This window comes from Bos indicus, chromosome 6, assembly GCF_029378745.1.
Source record: "Bos indicus isolate NIAB-ARS_2022 breed Sahiwal x Tharparkar chromosome 6, NIAB-ARS_B.indTharparkar_mat_pri_1.0, whole genome shotgun sequence".
NCBI lineage: Eukaryota > Metazoa > Chordata > Mammalia > Artiodactyla > Bovidae > Bos > Bos indicus.
This window is the reverse complement of record NC_091765.1, coordinates 6,996,039-7,017,426: the sequence shown is the minus strand read 5'-3', so window position 1 is coordinate 7,017,426 and position 21,388 is coordinate 6,996,039. Positions and strand designations below refer to the sequence as shown.

At 37.1% G+C, this 21,388-nt stretch overlaps 1 protein-coding gene across 2 annotated transcripts in view; it reads left to right on the top strand.

Annotated features, from left to right (window-relative positions):
* The first annotated feature begins 6,785 nt into the window (after positions 1-6,785).
* MYOZ2 (myozenin 2) overlaps positions 6,786-21,388 on the top strand; it is a 38,518-nt gene continuing 23,915 nt past the window's right edge. Inside the window, exons 1-2 of one of the 2 annotated variants that reach the window (XM_019962266.2) lie at positions 6,786-6,940; positions 7,463-7,556. In XM_019962266.2, the coding sequence (XP_019817825.1) occupies positions 7,481-7,556 (76 nt within the window). In that variant the 5' untranslated portion in view covers positions 6,786-6,940; positions 7,463-7,480. Of the gene's footprint in view, positions 6,941-7,462; positions 7,557-20,048; positions 20,129-21,388 lie in introns of those variants that run through there. The other variant, XM_070790800.1, reaches the window with a different exon arrangement.

Sequence of the window (21,388 nt, the reverse complement as noted above, 5' to 3'; positions counted from 1 at the left end):
GGGTTACCACCATGTCTGAGACCCTGAAGGCTGGTAAAGAACCGATCATCCTCTTAGATATGTTGTTCAACACTAGCCTGGGGGCTACCCTCTTTGGGTTCTGTGTGCATTAATCCAGAATTGAGCCTCAGTAATGGTAATGTGCTCTCTGCCCACCTAGCAGACAGTCAGCCCTCAGATCCTGGGCTCCCTCCTCCTCCCCTGGATCCTGCCCTAATCTCCAACTGTCCACAGCCACCTAATACAGACCGAAAATGGGACAAGGAGAAACACAGAATTAAAAAAAAAAAAAAAAAAGTGCTCAGTCAGAGGAAGATGAATGTAGACCTTGTTTGCCACTCTAAAAGGGCTCATGTTTACCACTGGCTGAATAAGGTTGTCTTTCATGGGTCCTCATGGTGTAGATTTTTGCTGGGTGGTATATAGGCAGTAAAATTCATCTTATTTTTTAAGATTAACAATCTTTTTTTTTTTTTTTTTTTTGTCTTTTAGCAAGTGCTAAAAGAGTTGGAAATGCAACTGTGACAGGCCCAGAAATGGAAAGAATTTGGTTATAGGGGTGTTGAAAAGCTCCGTCAAGAACTTCTTCCTTAACTAGCCTCCTAAGGCACCAAATTTTACCATTAGAATCCAATTGTTTTGCCTACAATAAAAGAGTCTACCATTATCTTTAGCACCAATTAGATTAAAATATTTAGGCCTTGAGGGGACAATAAAGTACTACTCTATTTAAATTGGGATTAGGGAGACACTTCAAGGACAGGGATGATGAGTAGGGCCAGTGTAGGTGCTAAGATGGGGGGAGGGGGGTGGGGGGGTAGGAGAGACTCTTTCCCAGTGTACAGTATGCGTAGGTGCGGTGGGGAGAGCCAGGGAGGCAGACATTCCTGGGTCCAGAGGGGAGGCGGTGGGGCCTGCAGACAAAGAAAGATGGCAATATGACAAACTTGAGGGAAGTGTAATCTAGAGCTAGAACTCTGTGTAGATGAAACAGAATTATATTAACTGTGACTTGATTTAAAATTCAAATGCACTGGCTTTCAGAATGGACCATCTAAAAATGCAGTATAATAACCATTAAAGGTCTTTTTAAAATTTAGCTGTTGTGTCATAAAGCAATCGGATAGTATAACCGTCTTAAAGCTATAATACCAGTGACTAATTCTTCTTTTCAGAACAAATAATAACTTAAAAACCAGAAAGCTATCAGAGATATGTATAAATGACTTTAAAATATAAGGCGAAACAATTTTAGGTGTCACTGAGAAATAAACAAAAACAAGTTATATTCTTCAAAGCTTTTAATATCTTTTAAAATAAACTCTTTTCATTTTGGAAACCAAAATCAACATAGTAATTATTGTCTTTTGAGGACACCATTTCAACCTTTAAACTGTATATAACACAAAATTGGGAACATAAAAGGTGACGAAGTAGGAAAATCATCTTTCTAAATATATTTTAATTTTTTTTACTGAATAATGCAGTTGACTGTTCTAAGGTTTTAAATCCTTTCATATTGCAGGAATAAAATAGTAAAAGGAAAAATTAACACTCAACTTTCATTAAGTATCAAGAATTTCTAAAATTGTTACATGTAAAATGCCCATGGTTCTATGTGGTAGATATTGTAACCTCCATTTTACAGATGAAAAAACACAGCTTGAGAGACTTGATGAATATCACACCACTGTAAATGCTAAAGCCAGGAATATACAAGCAGTTGAGAGATCTTGAGAGGAAATTTAAATTCAATGACTTGATTAACTGTTTCTCACTGGTATTTAATTAATAACTTCAATGCAATCATTTACTTAGAAGCAATTGCAATAGGTTAGCTTAAACCTTCTCTTGTGTTGTTGGAAGAGGGCGTTTGCTATGACCAGTGCGTTCTCTTGGCAAAACTCTATTAGTCTTTGCCTCGCTTCATTCCATATTCCAAAGCCAAATTTGCCTGTTACTCCAGGTGTTTCTTGACTTCCTACTTTTGCATTCCAGTCCCCTATAATGAAAAGGACATCTTGTTTGGGTGTTAGTTCTAAACGGTCTTGTAGGTCTTCATAGAAAGGTTCAACTTCAGCTTCTTTAGCATTACTGGTTGGGGCATAGACTTGGATCACTGTGATATTGAATGGTTTGCCTTGGAAATGAACAGAGATCATTCTGTCATTTTAGAGACAGCACCCAAGTACTGCATTTCGGACTCTTTTGTTGACCATGATGGCTACTCCATTGCTTCTAAGGGATTCTTGCCCACAGTAGTAGATATAATGGTCATCTGAGTTAAATTCACCCATTCCAGTCCATTTTAGTTCGCTGATTCCTAGAATGTCGACGTTCTCTCTTGCCATCTCCTGTTTGACTACTTCCAAGTTACCTTGATTGATGGACCAACATTCCAGGTTCCTGTGCAATATTGCTCTTTACAGCTCAGACCTTGCTTCTATCACCAGTCACATCCATAACTAGGTACTGTTTTTCCTTTGGCTCCATCCCTTCATTCTTTATGGAGTTATTTCTCCAGTGATTTCCAGTAGCATATTGGGCACCTAGTGACCTGGGGAGTTCCTCCTTCAGTATCCTATCATTTTGCCTTTTCATACTGCTCATGGGGTTCTCAAGGCAAGAATACTGAAGTGGTTTGCCATCCCCTTCTCCAGTGGACCACATTCTGTCAGACCTCTCCACCATGACCGGCCCGTCTTGGGTGGCCCCACATGGCATGGCTTAGTTTCATTGAGTTAGACAAGGCTGTGGTCCGACTCTACACATGGACATCACCAGATGGTCAACACCAAAATCAGATTGATTATATTCTTTGCAGCCAAAGATGGAGAAGCTCTATACACCCAGCAAAAACAAGACCAGGAGCTGACTGTGGCTGAGGTCATGAACTCCTTATTGACAAATTCAGACTTAAATTGAAGAAAGTAGGGAAAACCACTAGACCATTCAGGTATGACCTAAATCAAATCCCTTATGATTATACAGTGGAAGTGAGAAATAGATTTAAGGGACTAGATCTGATAGAGTACCTAATGAACTATGGACTGAAGTTCATGACATTGTACAGGAGACAGGGATCAAGACCATCCCCATGGAAAAGAAATGCAAAAAAGCAAAGTGGCTGTCTGGGGAGGCCTTACAAATATCTGTGAAAAGAAGAGAAACGAACAGCAAAGGAAAAAAGGAAAGATATAAGCATCTGAATGCAGAGTTCCAAAGAATAGCAAGGAGAAATAAGAAAGCCTTCCTCAGTGATCAATGCAAAGAAATAGAGGAAAATAACAGAATGGGAAAGACTGGAGATCTCTTCAAGAAAACTAGAGATACCAAGGGAACATTTCATGCAATGATGGGCTCGATAAAGGACAGAAATGGTATGGACCTAACAGAAGCAGAAGATATTAAGAAAAGGTGGCAAGAATATACAGAAGAACTGTACAAAAAGGATCTTCATGACCAAGATAATCACAATGGTGTGATCACTCACCTAGAGCCAGACATCCTGGAATGTGAAGTCAAGTGGGCCTGAGAAAGCATCACTATGAACAAAGCTAGTGGAAGTGATGGAATTCCAGTTGAGCTATTTCAAATCCTGAAAGATGATGCTGTGAAAGTGCTGCACTCAATATGCCAGCACACATGGAAAACTCAGCAGTGGCCACAGGACTGGAAAAGGTTAGTTCTCATTCCAATCCCAAAGAAAGGCAATGCCAAAGAATGCTCAAACTACTGCACTCATCTCACATGCTAGTAAAGTAATGCTCAAAATTCTCCAAGCCAGGCTTCAGCAGTACGTGAACCGTGAACTTCCAGATGTTCAAGCTGGTTTTAGGAAAGGCAGAGGAACCAGAGATCAAATTGCCAACATCCACTGGATCATGGAAAAAGGAACAGAGTTCCAGAACAACATCTATTTGTGGCTTTATTGACTATGCCAAAGCCTTTGACTGTGTGGATCACAATAAACTGTGGAAAATTCTAAGAGATGGGAATATCAGACCACCTGACCCGCCTGTTGAGAAACCTATATGCAGGTCAGGAAGCAACAGTTAGAACTGGACATGGAACAACAGACTGGTTCCAAATAGGAAAAGGAGTACGTCAAGGCTGTATACTGTCACCCTGCTTATTTAACTTCTATGCAGAGTACATCATGAGAAATGCTGGGCTGAAAGAAGCACAAGCTGGAATCAAGATTGCTGGGAGAAATATCAATAACCTCAGATATGCAGATGACACCACCCTTACGGCAGAAATTGAAGGGGAACTAAAAAGCCTCTTGATGAAATTGAAAGAGGAGAGCGAAAAAGTTGGCTTAAAGCTCAACATTCAGAAAACTAAGATCATGGCATCTGGTCCCATCACTTCATGGGAAATAGATGGGGAAACAGTGGAAACAGTGTCAGACTATCTTCGGAAGCTCCAAAATCACTGCAGATGGTGACTGCAGCCATGAAATTAAAAGACGCTTACTCCTTGGAAGGAAAGTTACTACCAGCCTAGATAGCATATTCAAAAACAGAGACATTACTTTGCCAACAAAGGTCCATCTACTCAAGGCTATGGTTTTTCTCGTGGTCACGTATGGATGTGAAAGTTGGGCTGTGAAGATGAGCACCAAAGAATTGATGCTTTTGCACTGTGGTGTTGGAGAAGACTCTTGAGAGTCCCTTGGATTGCAAGGAGATCCAACCAGTCCATTCTGAAGGAGATCAGTCCTAGGTGTTCTTTGCAAGGACTGATGCTAAAGCTGAAACTCCTATAGTTTGGCCACCTCATGTGAAGAGTTGACTCATTGGAAAAGACTCTGGTTCTGGGAGGGATTAGGGGCAGGAGAAGAAGGGGACGAAAGAGGATGAGATGGCTGGATGGCATCACCGACTCGATGGACATGAGTTTGAGTGAACTCTGGGAGTTGGTGATGGACAGGGAGGACTGGCGTGCTGCGATTCATGGGGTTGCAAAGAGTCGGACACGACTGAGCGATTGAACTGAACTGAATTGAAACCTGCCATTTACTACCTTGAACTGTCAAGCCTATGATCAGCCACCTATTTCAGCTGCAGACAAAACAAACCTCTCCCTTGAGTAGCCACCATCATCTTATAATCAAGTGACTGTTTTTTACAATTCTATCTCCCCAAGTGTTTGACATAACAGGAAAAGAATTCCAAACTAATGCCAAACCTTAAATGCCTTCTACAATTAATCTCCAAACCACTCATTTATTCATTCATTAAATTAATATTGAATGTCCACCAATATATTAGAAACAATTCTTGCTGCTGAAGATTTAAAACCTAAGTCCTTATGAAGTTCATATTTTAATAGGAAAAAGAGATACCAGATAGAGACAGATTGATAGAAGGATGATAGGTAGATGGATTGATAGAGATAAAATAATGTGGATATATCCTTGTGGCAAAAACTGAGAGTTGTCACCCAATAATCATCATCGTCTTTGTCAGTAAGTTAAACTCTGAATTTAACTGGGTCCATGGCCACCCAGAATAAAATTCACATTTCCCAACCTCTCTTGAGCATGTATGGTTATGTGACTAAGTCCTGTCAAAGGGATGTAAACAAAAGAGATCTGAGCCATATCAGGCTATATTTGAAAGATATCATTCCTTTTCATTTTTCCCATTGGCTGAAATAAGAGCATGCTGATTAGAGGTGAAGCAGTAATTTAGGCCCAAGGGTCTTCATTTTGGGGACAAGGGAGCAAGAAGTTAGAGGTGACTGAGCCCCTGATAATTATGTCAATCACATCAACCCTAATATTTATCTCTGGGAAAAGTTCATGTGTGAGAAAAACAAAAATTTCCATCTTTTTGAATTTTCTGTTTTTAGGGTTCTCTGTCACATGCATTAGAATTTAATCTAAACTAATATAAAAATATTTTAAAGATAAAGCAGAGTAAGAGACAAGAGTGTGGCTCTGTGTAGCATTTTAGACTGAGGGTGATTAAAGGGTGACTGAGGAAGGACTTTGAGGAATCAATAGTTGGGAGGAGTTCTGAATGCAAGAGTAAGCCAAGTGGTAGCAGGAGAGAGTATTCCAGGAAGAGGGACATAGTGAAAGAAAAAGGATACAGGAGGAACATGCTTCTGTGTTCAAAGATCAGCAAGGTGGCCAATTTGGCCTACCTTCTCAACTTCTTATCTTGATTCTCAAACAGGAATACTTGACTCCAGACCTTGAAGAGATCAGGCAACTTTGCAGGCATTGTTCTCTACAGGGTCTGTTCAAGAAGACTCACGACTCAGCTATGAGTCTAAACTTTTACTCAGATTCGAGGCTTAACTTCTAATGCCCATTACAAAAAGCTTCTCCACTTCACCCAACTATCACCCATTTTTCTGAAGTTAGCATAGGTTCTCACTCTTGCTTAAGGGATGGCATTATTTAAGGGATAGCTCTGCCCCATATTGCTTTCTTTCTTCTTGAAACTCCTCAGACACTGTCAGTGCTTTCACTTTAATTGTAAATAATCCATCATTCTGTTCTTATTCAAGTATGTATCTTTTGCCACCTCGATTAAGATGAAATGTAAGACTTATATCTTCAAAAGTTTAAAAAAATCTCTTTGGGCTACTAGCTCTTCAAACAGAAGGTGGTCCATAGAAACCTTCTGTATGTTCATTCAACTGTCTCACAAGATAGAAACACAATGGAGAGAACCTAATCTCTCTTGGTTCCTCCCTTTCGCCAGGAAGATATGAGTAGCTAAAGTATTTGGTGCTATATATAGTCAGTTGATGTCAGCTGGATGCCAGTCTCTTCAGAAAGGCTCACTCTCCAGTTTGAGTCAGAACTAGGGACCATGCCGTCCCAGGCTCAAGGATAAAAACCATCGGGCCCAAGTGGCATCCATAGTCCATCTCCAGTCTTTCCTCCACAAATTGGGATTCCTCCTTCCTGAAAAGCAAGGTGAGTATATTGTTTCCTAAAATGTTGTATTAGTCAATTGTCCAAGGAAGTTCAGAGCTGTGACTCATTAGTGGGCTTTCTTTGCTTTAAAGGACAGCTGTTGATGCCAATACTAAAATGCTACCACCAAAGAGTTCTGATTTAATCTGGTGTCCTCTCTTCATTCTTAGAGTTTGTTGGAACTGAAGGCCAGTAAGGAAGCAATGACAGGTTAAAATAAACTGTGAAAGTGAGAAAGGAAGGGGAAAGGAAGCCAGCTCTTTCATTGCTTCTCATTGCCCAATAATGATTGTACTAGTATCCAGAGAAGATGGCCTGAAACTCTGAGAATCAGCCTCTGTTCACTGTGATATTGCCTGTCAATGAATAGCATACTCTGTCACCAAACAAGGAATGGTATTAAAGCCTTTCAGAGGAAAGCAATAATAAAAAACAAAGATGGTCTCCTTCAAAAGGATGATTATAAAATATTGCAAACGACTTCTTCACATTGCCTCAATAATGTTTCTTTATTTTTAACAGGGAACAAAAAAAAAAATCATGCTATCACATAATACCATGGTGAAGCAGAGGAAACAGCAAGCATCAGCCATCATGAAGGAAATCCATGGAAATGGTATCAATGACAATTCTTAGTAGCATTAACACAGCTCAGCACTAATGTAGACCCTTCCTGATGTTATTTAATATTCTATAGTTTACTTTCTTTAAATTCTTGCTATTCTGTCATAACAAACCTGGAGCTCTAGGGGGTGTGGAAAAGCCTATGGTAACTAATCCTTTTGTAGTCATCCTTTCTCATTTGAAAGCTATTTTCAGATGAACAACTGTTCTAAAGGAATGAAGCAATCTGACAGCTGATGTACATTCTGCTTGGCTTGCCTTTCACACTTCACATTATAAGTTAATATCACCACTCTCATATCATTTATTTTTTTTTTTTCCTGTTTTTTTCAGACAGGTCTCATGAAATCTTGTGTTCGTTGTCCATCCCACAAGATCTATATTGATTTCTTTTACCATAAATTATAGAAATTATTCAAAATCTGTTCTACTATCCCTTTAGGAAAAAAAATGTTGTTAAATTAGAATTCATATTAACCGTGAACTTCTTTAACACTGAAATAAGTCTTCATATTTAGTAACTGATTTACTAAGATATTTTGTGTGGAAATCTACTATTTATAATTTCTAGGAAAATAGAGATTTCCTATAGTCTCAAAACATACAACTCAAAAAATTTTTTAATGTAAGACGCAAGATGATACATCACTCTTTTAAGTTCTAGTAAAAATTCTAGAAACTAGTACTTTATATATTGCATTTTGATTGTTGTAATGGAAATTCAACTTTGACTAAAAGAATAAAAGAAACTGAGCAAAGGATAGTGTCAATTTTAAAAGCAAATAAGTAGAATATCTAGATTCCTTTAAGGGCTGATTTGAGCCATTCCAGAATGTGTTTGTGGGGCTTTCAGGGCATCGCCTTACCTCCCTTCTATTGACAAGGAATATGACCTTTTACCTGAACAATACTGAAACCTAGAGAAATGAGATCTGGTGAAGGCAGCTGAGAGCAGGATAAGGGCAGCATTTTCTTCTCTCTTTTAAACTTGTATTGGAGTACAGTTGACTTACAATGCTGTGTTACTTTCAGGTGTACACAGAGTAGCATTTTCATACTTCACCTTCCATAATGTGGGCTGAATAGAACCAATCAGAGATTGTGTTAGATGCTTCCCCCATAATGTAGTCATATTTAAGGATTCTGTTATTAAGTTTTGTTTTCATTGTCTGTAATATAAAATCACCATACTGGATTCAACTTAGTCCTGTGTTTTACTATCATTTTGAGTTAGCTTGGAATAAAGTGAAGATAATTCTGAATCAGACCCCAGAACTAAATTTGTACCAATGTAAGGTTCCAAAGTTCATGCTTCTTTTCATTTTTTTATGCTTCTTTGTATCTCCTGCTTCATGTAGTTTACTTGAAATTGTTTTAACAGCTTCCCTGATCAGTAAGGCAAAAATCAGATAATCAACTGAGTTTGTGACTAAACTTACTTACCTTCAAACTAGGCTTGGGATAAATTATCATTTTCTAATTATGTCATAATCATAAATCAGTCCATCATTTTAATTTATTCCCAGTTTAAATCATGTTTTGAATTCTACTCTATTACTGATATAGACCTATAAAGAGTATCTTTTTATTTTTTTGTAACATAACTTTTAAAATGAAATATAAAGAAAAAACACAATTATATCTCAAGGGATAAAAAAATTCTCAAAACTACTCTCTTACCACCAACAGGTCCTGGCCATGTAAAGTCTGCTAAAGCCTCCCTCCCAAATCACGGGTAGATTTCCAGTCCCTTAAGTAGAGTCACATGCTTTGCCTTAGTTTGGAGGTCAAGTACTACAGATAACACACGGATAATCGCAGACTCTTTCTTAACTCATCTCAACCAAAATAGCTGTAGTACCTTAGGAAGTAATTTAAATAATCTCCCTCTTTTATTTCCTCTGACATATTACACGGAACTTTACTATTTGTATATGTCATATTGTTTAGAGATGTGGAGTTAGAGGGGCATCATTTTTCCTAAGGAGGCAGAAATGAGACATGGACTGCAAAGAAAACTTTTTTAGGAACAATCCTCCAAATTTTCAAACACTTAACACCAGTAAAAACCTGGACAATGTATGATGAAGCATACCACAGTCTTGATCTTAATTCTAAGACTAAATAAGTAAAATTTAGACTGAATTGTCCTTTATAAAAATGATCAGAGAAGTTCTTCTCCCAGTCTACATTCTTCTTCCATTCCCTCCTCCCTTGTGCATCAAGATTTTTTTTTTTTTTGCAGTATTATAATTCATTTATTTTTTATATTACTTTTCAAAAACATATAGCCTGGAGGAGAATGAAATGTGACAATGAGATGGTTAAATGAGTTGCTTTCTAAACCTGAACTAGAAGTTCAGTCCGGTTCTTGTTGTGGGGAGAGAGAGACTATAGTTAGTGAGCCTTGAGATCCGCCAATAGAAAAATATAAGAATCAAAAGAAGAGTTTTTCATCACAGCACTCACTTAATCTGAAGGAGAAATAACCTCAAAGAATCACTGAAAAATCCTATCCATACAGACTAGAGTACATTGAACTGGACTGAGTAAAAATGAAGATGACCCCACCTCTAACAAACCCCAAACTTCACTCATTATGGAGCCATCATGATTTGGTGTCAAATTATGTACCAGAAGCAAATATACTACAGTCTCAAACGTAATTAATAGAAAGTATCCCCTAATACTAAGGCAGACCGTCCTCATCATCACATCCAGATGATCATCATCATGGTCATCACCATCAGCATCAGAAGTGTTAGAGCGGATGGTAGTAACTGTTTTGTGCTACAGCTGTGATACAAAACCTATAAGTATTAAACAGAAATATCAGAGCCATGCTGTTACCATCTAACAAGTGCTATTCTAACAGACAAAAACACAGAAATATTTTGCCATTATTGGGGCATGAGTTAGTTATAGAGGCAAGAAAAGACGGCTTATAATGGTGGGTAATGCCCACCAGTCCTGTGCTATTTACTCCTAAAGCTGTACCCATTCTCCAGTGGTGATCATGTTTCTCTCTCAGGAACTCATCTGAGACCCAGAAAGGGTAGAGCATGGGATAAATGAATAGGAAGCAATAAGTCGATAGAGAAAGAGAAGGGGGGATGAAAATGGAAGGAGAGGCACATTAGAACAACTGGCATCTGTCAGAAATGGTGGGGAAAAGGAATAGGAATTTAAATTATGTAAGAACTGGGAGTATGCTGGCCCCTGATTTTAAGCACAAATACACTTAAGAAGAAGAGCTTTCAGAAATAGAAAGATTACTGTTTCAGTGACCCTACAGTTTTCTCACCTGGGTTTTATGAGGGCTTTTTTGGTATGTTTTTGTTTGTTTGTTTTTTCCCTCATGACTGGTGAACAGCTGGTGAACAGTAACAGTACACAGAAGACGACTGAGCAGATTTTTTGTGTGTGATTTCAGGAAAAGAGGTTAGTCTGTGGTCTGAAAATAGGAAGCCAGGTTCTAAATGGAGTGCTGTTGTTGATATGGTACCAGGAGCCCTGGGTTCCAGACCAGACATCTAATTCCTCACCTGAAACTGAAGAGGTTGGGTTTGTTCAGACATCTACTTCTAAAATTTCATGACTCTAATGTATTGAGCTATGTGTGCTTGAGTTTCCCCACCAATAGCAAAGGCAATGATAATATTGACACAAATTGCAGGGACACTTTGAAAAACATAATCATGATGTCTTAACTTTCAGAGGAAAGATTAAGGTGAGGAACCCTTTTACTTTTCCTATACAAGCATATCTCAAACTGTAATTGATCAAGTTACTGGTATAAAAATGAGGACACAAGGAAGGCCTTAAATACCACAGATCAAATGTAAAAAGTCTGGGGGAGAAAAAGAACTTACCCTAATGCTTCAATGTACAAGTCTGAGAGTTTTCTTTGGTTTAACATTTCACATTAGCTTTCTCATAACCCTGAGAAAAATAATGCTTTATTTTGAAAATCAGTGTGCAGTACTATGTTGTAAAATCGTGGATATTTCTAAATCTGCCATAGATTTCTAAACCTCTAATAAGGCCTTCCAGAAAAGTAGCAGCAGAGAACCAGGCTAAATTCCAGTTTATACCAAGTTGAAATGATAATGTTTAATTCTTGCCATAATTTCATCATCCTAATTTCTTTATTGTCTTTTTCACTCTAACATACTCTAGATGTACATCCTATAAACAGTTCTGGTTGAATTACTGGTTTGTGTAATTCAATTTGCATAGTTCAATACATTGGTAATCTCATTTTTTAAATGTTTATAGATTTACACAATTTATAAGTGGCAATACTTTTAACAGTAAAGTTTTGAAAACTTTATAGTTTAGAACTCAAATCAAGGCAAAGAGATACAAAGTAGGAAAATACGGAATCCCAGATGAGTTTCAAAATCAACTTTTCATGTAGAGAAAACTATTAGAAATTAGTAGTAAACTTTTAATCAAATGTAGACTTTTAAAGCACTATTCAAAATCAAAATCAGTCTGGACTATTAACTTTTTTATACAGCATGTATATATGCATATTTCAGTACGCAATGATGTATATTTATGGATTATTATTCAGTGCACATAGGTTAACTGTAAGCAGGCCGAAGAGTCCTGTGTAAATGCAGACATCTCTTGGATTCAAGCAGGCTTTTAACTAAATTGATAGGACCACTCTCAAGTAAATCAGTTTCAATTATCTCCCCGTCTGTGGCTTTGCCCATTCTACCAGAACTGCAGCTGCTAGTGAATCGTAGGGAAACAGTTTTAAAAGATTTTTGTCTGACTACAATTATTTGAGTATCTTTATAAACTGTGAATTGGACTCACTGATCTAACTAAATATATAACACTGGCAGGATCAAATTTTCAAAATAAAAACACAGAACTATCTGTGCATCCATAAATCCTTGCTAAGTTTCAGAATGTTAACCTATGAAATAAATGTGAAAAAAAGACTGTTTCCTTTTGGAAGAATTTAGATCCAGGGTCTGCTCATAAGACTACACATTGAAGAAAGGTTTGAAGAAGAAATAGATCACATTTTCAAAGACCACTGATACTCTCCCACCAAAATGCATTTTTTCAATTGGTTTCCAGTACTCATAGTAATGTGGCTAAAGTGGAAGGAAAGCACACTCAAAAATCAAAATTTTGAACTTTTTAATGTAAGATTTTAAATCTTAATCTAACTAGAAAAAATGCATCTGATAAAGAATATGTTACAATTATTTAGTATCTCTAGTAGATTGAAAAGTGTGGAGTTTTTTGTGGAAATTAATTTTCTTATGGTCAAGACCCTAAAGGTATATTTTAATTTTTTTTTTTTAATTCTTCCAATTTTATTTTATTTTTAAACTTTACATAATTGTATTAGTTTTGCCAAATATTTAATCCAAAATAACCACTGATCTCCTTAAAATACCAGCAAGCTATAATGGATTAAGTCCTATAAGATCTTTAAAGAATAAATGGAAAATTCTGGATCACTATGAATGACATCAAGAGGAAAGTATGTCTAGCAATATTATTTTCAATAGATGATCTAATGCCACAAAGACAACCTTCTAATCCATCAGGGCAAGGATATGAACCCTGAATAAGTTATATCATTTATCAGGCATCCAGATAAAACACACCGTTAAGACCCTGCACAGAGGTTTGCAATAAAGAGCAGGGAACAGCTGAACTTGGATTCTATCTGTTCAGTTGAGAGAATTCTTCACTCTGAAAGTTTAAATAAATGAGTGTTCATACGTTAGATTTCCCAACTCATAGATGGTCTGGAACTCAAGCTCCAGTGACATTATAAACTCAACTACTGGAAAGGCAGGGAAAAAAAACCTTGGAAAATTTGGTTTATGTCTTTTATTGTTTGTTAATGCAAACATGTTGACTTAAAATGTTCCTATGTCTATTAGTATGCTAGTGAATATTTAACTGGTTTTTTAGGTGGAGAATGCCTCAGTTTGTAGAGTTTGCAAAATTCTCTTGCTATGAACAAGTTTGAGCTACCATCAAGGAGAAACTGAATACAGAGTTGGGAAGAGGTGTGTAGTAATACAATACTAAAGTATTTCTACCATACAGACATAATAGATATAAGAAAACATCAAGAGCATTGATAATAGCAAAAAGAAGAATTTAGAAAGTGATATTTCTGAGTATTTATTGCTTTCTTTTTAATATAATTTATCTAATTATTAAGTTTATATAATTTAAATAGTGGCTATGTTCATTGACTTTAACTACTAGCTCACAGAATTTCTGAAAATTTATTGACTGACTCTGTGAGCCAAGACAAGCCTGCTTCAGATACCAGGAGACTTCTCATGAAGTTATCTCATCCCAGGGATCCACAGTACCTTTAGATGGTCACTCAAGGCCAATGAACTCCTTGTCTGTTACTTACAGAGTAAGAGAGATAATTTAGGCTTAAAGAAAGTAAAAGTAAGTATGAAGAATAAGAAAAGAGAGTTGAGAGTTGGTCAGTTATGTGTGCCTTCTTCTCCTCTTTTCTTTTTGTCCCTTATTTCTCTATTGTGGTATAAATTTACTGTAATAATGGATTGCACCAGCTGATTATTGAGGGTAGGTAAGTTCCTCATGGCTCTTGCTATACATCTATTCCTTGCAGCAGCTTGAGTGATGTTTATTGTGTTTTGCTAAAAAGGAGTGAATGTTTCTTATGAGTCCAAACAAGTCTGGCCAGAGGTATAGTTTATACCTGTTCTTTTTTCCCTTTCTTCTTCGAGACTCCCACTGATGGGCTTCTTGGCTATTCTTTACTCTTTCTTGTGATTCCAATATTAATAAACTTTTTGGACCTATATCAGTGAGATAAAGATCTGAAGAGAATGACCATATCAGTTAGCATGCTTTTTAAGTTGAAAATAGCAGAAAATCAGAAACCAACTAGATTGAAAAATAAAGGGAATTTACTACCTAATATAACTGAAAGTTCAGAGGTGATTCAATAAATCTTCATCTGGCACCTCAAGTATGTTATTAAGGACCAGTTTCTTTCTCTGCCTCTGCTCTGATTTCCTTGGGGTAAGCTTCACCTCATGTCTGACTCTATCATTTTATCAAGTACATATCAACAGTTTGCGGGACAATATGCATCCATGCTTATATGTAGCAGGAAAAGAAAGTATCTTTGGCATAGTGTACACAAAGAAAAGTCCTGGTATTTTCTCTCACTGGCCTAGGTCATCACACACCTGTTCCTGTATCAATCACAAAGGTAATAATTCCTGTCAAATATACCTCAGAGGGCTATTGTAAATCAGAGGGATAGGGTTCACTTAGGTCATGTGGTTATTTCAGAAACATTGGTGTAATCAGCTAATATTGGCAGTCATTAGGAAGAGGAAGGAGAAGGCAATGGCACCCCACTCCAGTACTCTTGCCTGGAAAATCCCATGGATGGAGGAGCCTGGTAGGCTGCAGTCCATGGGGTCGATAAGAGTTGGACACGACTGAGTGACTTCCCTTTCACTTTTCACTTTCATGCATTGGAGAAGGAAATGGCAACCCACTCCAGTGTTCTTGCCTGGAGCATCCCAGGGACGGGGGAGCCTGGTGGGCTGCTGTCTATGGGGTCGCACAGAGTCAGACACGACTGAAGCAACTTAGCAGCAGCAGCAGCAGGAAGAGGAAAATGAGAGAAAAGTTTTCTCAAATCCTTGTCTTGGAGTCCCCAAATTAAACTTATGCCATAGCTTGAAATTTAGAACTTTTAGTAAATAATAATACGCTATTTCCTTTTTCTAGACTCTTTATTTTCATTTAACTGTTTATAATGACTCAAACTGGTAAAGAAGAGAAAGAGAAAAGCTGCATCCTTGTTTTGGTTTCCTTATGGAAAAACTTTATAGCATTAATTATAAGGAGAAAGATTCCATTACAGTTAAGTCCCCTACATATGAACTGTCAGGTGGCAGTCTTTCAAAGATGCCTGTATGCCAGCTCTTGTACTGTACTACTGTACTTTCAAGATACTGTAAGATTATAAATGTTTTTTGGTGAGTGTGTTTTTTATGTATTATTTGGGTGACATTATTACAGTATTGTGCTATATGGCTGATTGTGTTAGTTGGGTACCTAGGCTAACTTCGCTGGACTTTACGAATGCACTCTTTGAACGAACTCTTTCACATATAGGGGACATACTATACTATAAAGACTGTCATCTTTGCATTTTCTAGTGGTTGCCTGGTATGGGGCATTTTTTAGTTCTTGAAAATGTCCCGGTTGAAAGGTTTTTCAGGAAAAATCTAAATTTCTTTAAAAACATTACTTGTAATATATAATTGTTAAACAGAATGTGTATTCCTATGGATTTCAATTTTCTGTAATTCTTTTTATCTTCTCTGTCTTGCATTGCTAATTGAATTCTTTCAAGAAGCATTTAAAGATTTCCCCTCCACCCCCTAGTATTATGAAGTGAAGTCAAAGTAGCTCAGTCACGTCCAAACTCTTTGCCCTCATGGACTACAGCCCATGGAATTCACTAGGCCAGAATACTGGGGTGGGTAGCCTTTCCCTTCTCCAGGAGTTCTTCCCACCCTGGGATCGAACCCAGGTCTCCCTCAATGCAGGCGGACTCTTTATCAGCTGAGCCACAAGGAAAGCCCAAAAATACTGCGGTGGGTAGCCTATCCCTTCTCCAGGGGATCTTCTGGACCCAAGAATTGAACCGGGGTCTCCTGCATTGCAGGTGGAGAATCAACTGAGCTATCAGGGAAGCCCTAATATTGTACCAAATTACTATAAGCAATATTGTGGCTTTTCTATCATTTGTGATCTAAAGGGAACTTATTTTGATTCCGGAATAAAAAAGCTGAAATAGTTCACTCCTGTCACACTTTCTAGAATACTGAGGGATATAGACACACCAAAAAATAACCCAGTTAACTCCTTCCATGTTGCAAGCACACAGTAACAGAAACTCCAAATACTTGCAAATAAAAAGAAGTGAATATTCCTTGTAGAACTCAGAGAGCTGGCCAACAAGCCCCAGGAAACTATAAAATAGTCTCACTCACTCTGCTGTTGGCCTTCATTCCTCTTCCATAAGCTACTTCTGCCATCCCTGGGGACTATAAAGCACAGAATTTTTTTTTTTTTTCCATCTTGACAATGCCATTCTGCATTCATTAGGAAGTGCTATGAAAAATTTTTAAATTGAACATGTTAATTAGAATAGACTTAATTTTTTAGAGCAGTTTACAGAAAAATTGAACAGAAAATTTCCTATATACCCTTCTTCTTCCTATATACCCTTCTTCTTCCTATATACCCTTCTTCTTCCTATATACCCTTCTTCTTCCTATATACCCTTCTTCTTCCAATATATTTTTGACATTGTAGTGTATTATACTTGCTGTGATTGATAAATCAATATTGATATAGTATTACTAATTGAAGTCCATAGTTTACATCAGGGTTCACACTGGCTTATATTGTTCAATGGGTTTGCATGAATGCACACTGTCATGTACCTGCCATTATAATATATAGAACAGTCTCCCTGCCCTAAAAGTCCTCTGTGCTCAACATCTTCATCTGCACTCCCTCCCCACAGGTGCTTGACAACCACTGATTCTTTTCCTTTCTTACAAAGTTTTGTCTTTTCCAGAAGTTGGAGTCACACAGTAAGCCATTACATACTGGCTTCTTTCACTTAGCAACATACATTTAAGGATCCTTCATGTCTTTTCATGGCTTGATAGCTCTTAATTAAACTTTTGATTTTGAGATAAAGTTTACATGCAGCTGTAAGAATGAATAGGCTTCCCAGGTGGCTCAGTGGTAAAGAATCCGCCTGCCAATGCAGGAGACAAGAGTTTGATCCCTGCGTCAGGAAGATTCGCTGGAGAAGGGAATGGCTACCCAATCCAGTATTCTTGCCTGGAGAATTCCATGGACACAGGAGCCTGACAGGCTATAGTCTGTGGGGTGGCAAAGAATTGGACACAACTGAGCTGAGTGACTGAGTACAGATGCGTGTAAGAATACAGACCAAACCCGGTATGTCTTCCGTTTCCCCCAATATCAACATCTTCAAAACTATAGTACAATATCACAACAAGAATATTGACATTCATGCTGTCAAGAGACTCCTATCACTCAGTAATATGTCTCATATATATATGTATTTTTTTTCCTTCATTTTAAGATGCTGTAAAATGGAATCATACAGTATGGAACCTTTGAGGATAGCTTTTCTCACTCAGTGTAGTTCCCTGGAGGTAGATCCAGCTGTATGTTTCAATAGTTTGTTCGCTTTTATTGCTGAGTACCATGCTATGGATGGATCATAGCATTTTTAACCATTTGTTGTTGTTTAGTAGCTAAGTTGTGTCCAACTTTCTTGAGACTCTATGGACTGTAGCCCACCAGGTTCCTCTGTCCATGGGATTTCCCAGGCAAGAATACTGGAGTGGGTTGCCATTTGCTTTTCCAGGGACTCTTTCCAACCCAGAGATTGCATCCACGTCTCTTGCATTGTAGGAGGATTCTTTACTTGGGAAGCCCCTTTTAACCATTACTCATTGAAGTACATTTGACTCTTTTCTTATACTAAAAATAAAGCTGTGAACATTTGTGTATAGGTTTTTGTGTGAATATAAAACTTTCATTTCACTAGAATAAATGCCCAGTATTGCTGATAAACTCTGTTTTTGATTTCACTTTGTTCAATGAATTTTTTATTTCCTTTGAGACTTCTTTGACCCATGGATTGCTTAGAAGTATTTTTTTCTTGTTTCCAGATATTTGGAGATTTTCTTGTAATTGTTCTGTTACTGATTTCTAGTGTGATTCCACTGTGATCAAAGATCATACTGTGTATAATTTTCACTCTTTTGGATTTGTCGAAGCTTATTTTATGGTACAGGAAATGGTCTATCTTGGTGTATACTCTGTGCACCTGGAAAGAACGTGTAACTTTTGCTGTTCAGTAGAGTATTTTACAAACATTTACATCCTACTGGTTGATGGTGTCACTGACTTCTTTTATGTCCTTGCTCATTTTCTCTCTGTTGCCCTATCATTTGTTGAGAAAGGGATATTGAAGTCTCCAACTATAACTGTGGATTTATCTATTTCTCCTTTTAGTTCTATTAATTTTTGCTCCATTTGCAGCTCTGTTTTCTGATGAATACACATTTAGTAGTTTTAGGTCTTCTTAGTGGACTGACACTTTAATCATTATATAACATTCTCCGTCTCTGTTTATTTCCTTTGTTCTGAAGTCCACTTTATCTGATATTAATATAACCACTTCTAATTCCCGTTGATTAATTTTTTTTGATATCTTTTTTCTATCCTGTTACTTTCAACTTGCCTATATTGCTCAAGGTACTTATTTTTGAAGTGGGTTTCTTCTAGACAATTTATATTTGGGTCATGTTTTTAAATCCAATCACTAGTCTCTATCCTCTAATTAGTATATTTTTAGCATTTATATTTAATGTAATTATTGACATAGTAGACCTTAAGTCTATCATTTTATTTTTTGCTGTTTGTTGTCTGTTTTTCATTTGTTTTCTTTTTTTTAGTTTCCTATGGGGTTTCTTGCCTATTTTTCAGAATTCAATTTTTATTTATCTCTAGTTTTTCAAGTATATTTTTACAGGTTTTAGTCGTTGTTCTATTACATTATATATGTTTAATTTATCAAAGTCTACTGATGTTGTCATTTTATCAGTTTAAGTGAAGTACAGAAAACCTACCTACCTTTATATCTATTTACCTCTTCCTGTTTATAACTGTTACTGTTTATAACTGTTACCTATTTTCTACATACATTTATATCTGAGAGGTTTATAATTTTTGCTTCTATAGTAAAACATAATTTAGAAAACTCAAGAGGGAAAGGAAAACTTATTGTATTTACCCACATTTTTGCTTACTGTAATCTTTTCTCGTTCTTGATGTTCTAAGGCTCCTTATTTTGTTTCCATTTTGTTTAAAGAACTTCATTTAGTTATTTGCTATGGTCTGAATATTTGTGTCCCCCTAGAATTCATATATTGAAATCCTAATGCCCCTGATGGTGTTGGGAGATGAGGCCTTTGGGAGGTGATTAGGCCATGAGAGTGGGGTCTTCATGAATGATATTAACATCTTTATAAAAGAAGCCCAAGAGAGCTACCATGTCTCTTCCACTACATGAAAACAAAGTGAGAAGTAGGCAGTCTGCAGCTCAGAAGGACGACTTCAACTGAACCAACTATGCTGGTACCCGTATCTCACACTTCCAGCCTCCAGATCTATACGAAATACATTTCTGCTGTTTATAAGTCACCAGTCTTGGATGTTTTGTTATAATAGCATGAATCAATTCTTTTAGGGTAGGTCTCCAGGAAAAATAATCTACTTTTCCTTCATCTGAAGATGTCTCAAATTCCCCTTTATTTCTAAAGAATATTTTCACTTGGTATCAGATTCTGGGTTGACATTTCTTTTCTTTCAGCATTTTTGTGCCACTTCCTTCTGGTCTTCATGGTTTGTGATGAGAAATCTACTGTCATTCTCATTTTTTTCTCCCTATAGGTAAGTTGTCATTTTTCTCTGGCTGCTTTCAAGATTTTCCCTTTGTCTTTAGTTTTCAGAAGTTTATGCTATGTCTTGTTGTAGAGCTCCATAGATTTATCTTTTATAGAATACTTTTTGCTTCCTGAATCTGTAGGTTTATGTCTCTTGCCAAATTTGGGACGTCTTCAGCCATTATTTCTTTGTGTACTTTTCCAACCCCAAATACCTCCCCTCCTTCTGGGACTTCAGTGATACAAATGTTGTACCTTTTGTTCTACTCACACTGATCCCTAAGGCTTTCTTTACTTTTTTCCTATTTTTTTTTTCTCTGTTCTTATTGGGTAATTTCCATTACTGTGTCTCCCAGTTCACTGATTCTTTCCTTTATCCCCTCCATTCTGCTATTGAATCCATCCACTGAACTTTTTATTTGGGGTATTTTTTCAGTTCTGAAGTTTCCATTTGGGTCTTTATAACTTTTATTTCAGTCATGATTTTTTTTCCTTTGCTAAAGTTTTCTAAAATTTTCCATTTGTTTCCAGAAACTTTGTAATTGCTCTTTGAAGCAGTTTTATCATGGCCACTTGAAAATCTTTGTCATATAATTTTAATATCTCAGTCTTCTCATGCTGGCATCTGTCTTTTTTCCCATTTAGTTTGAGATCTTCTTGTTTCTTGGTATGACAAATGAGTTTTTTATTTGAGCCTGCACATTTTCATATTATATTCTAAGAATCTTGCTCTTATTTAAGCCTTCAATTTTATCTATACTTGTCTGACATTGCTTCAGCAGGGAAAAGAGAGTGCCACCTCATTCATCACTGCCAGGTAGAAATAAGAAGTCAAAGTTTCAGTTGGCCCACAATGAAACTTGAGGAGGGTCACTTAGTTACTATTAGGAGGTGGTGGGAGTTCAGAATTCCCACCTAGTCTCTACCAACTCTGCAGGGGTTGAGGGTTGTTACTAGCTAACAGGGACGAAGTCCCAGCTTCCTCCTTGGCCTCTCAGATACCACCCTTATATAAGGGTGCACTGGGGCACCTCGTTATAGCTTTGCAAGGGTAAAATCCTGGGCTCTACACTTGAAATTTGTTGGTATGGGTGAGGCTAGTTTTTTTTTTTGTTTTTTTTTTTTTCTGTGGCGTTTGGCTAAAGTAGAGTAGCTATTGTCTAAAAGTTTCTTGTCTTTATAGGTTGCTCCTTTCCTGGTCTTGGCTAGTGAAAACAATCTTATTGTAGATTTTTGGCTGTACCTGTTGCATGTTTCTCAGTTTTTC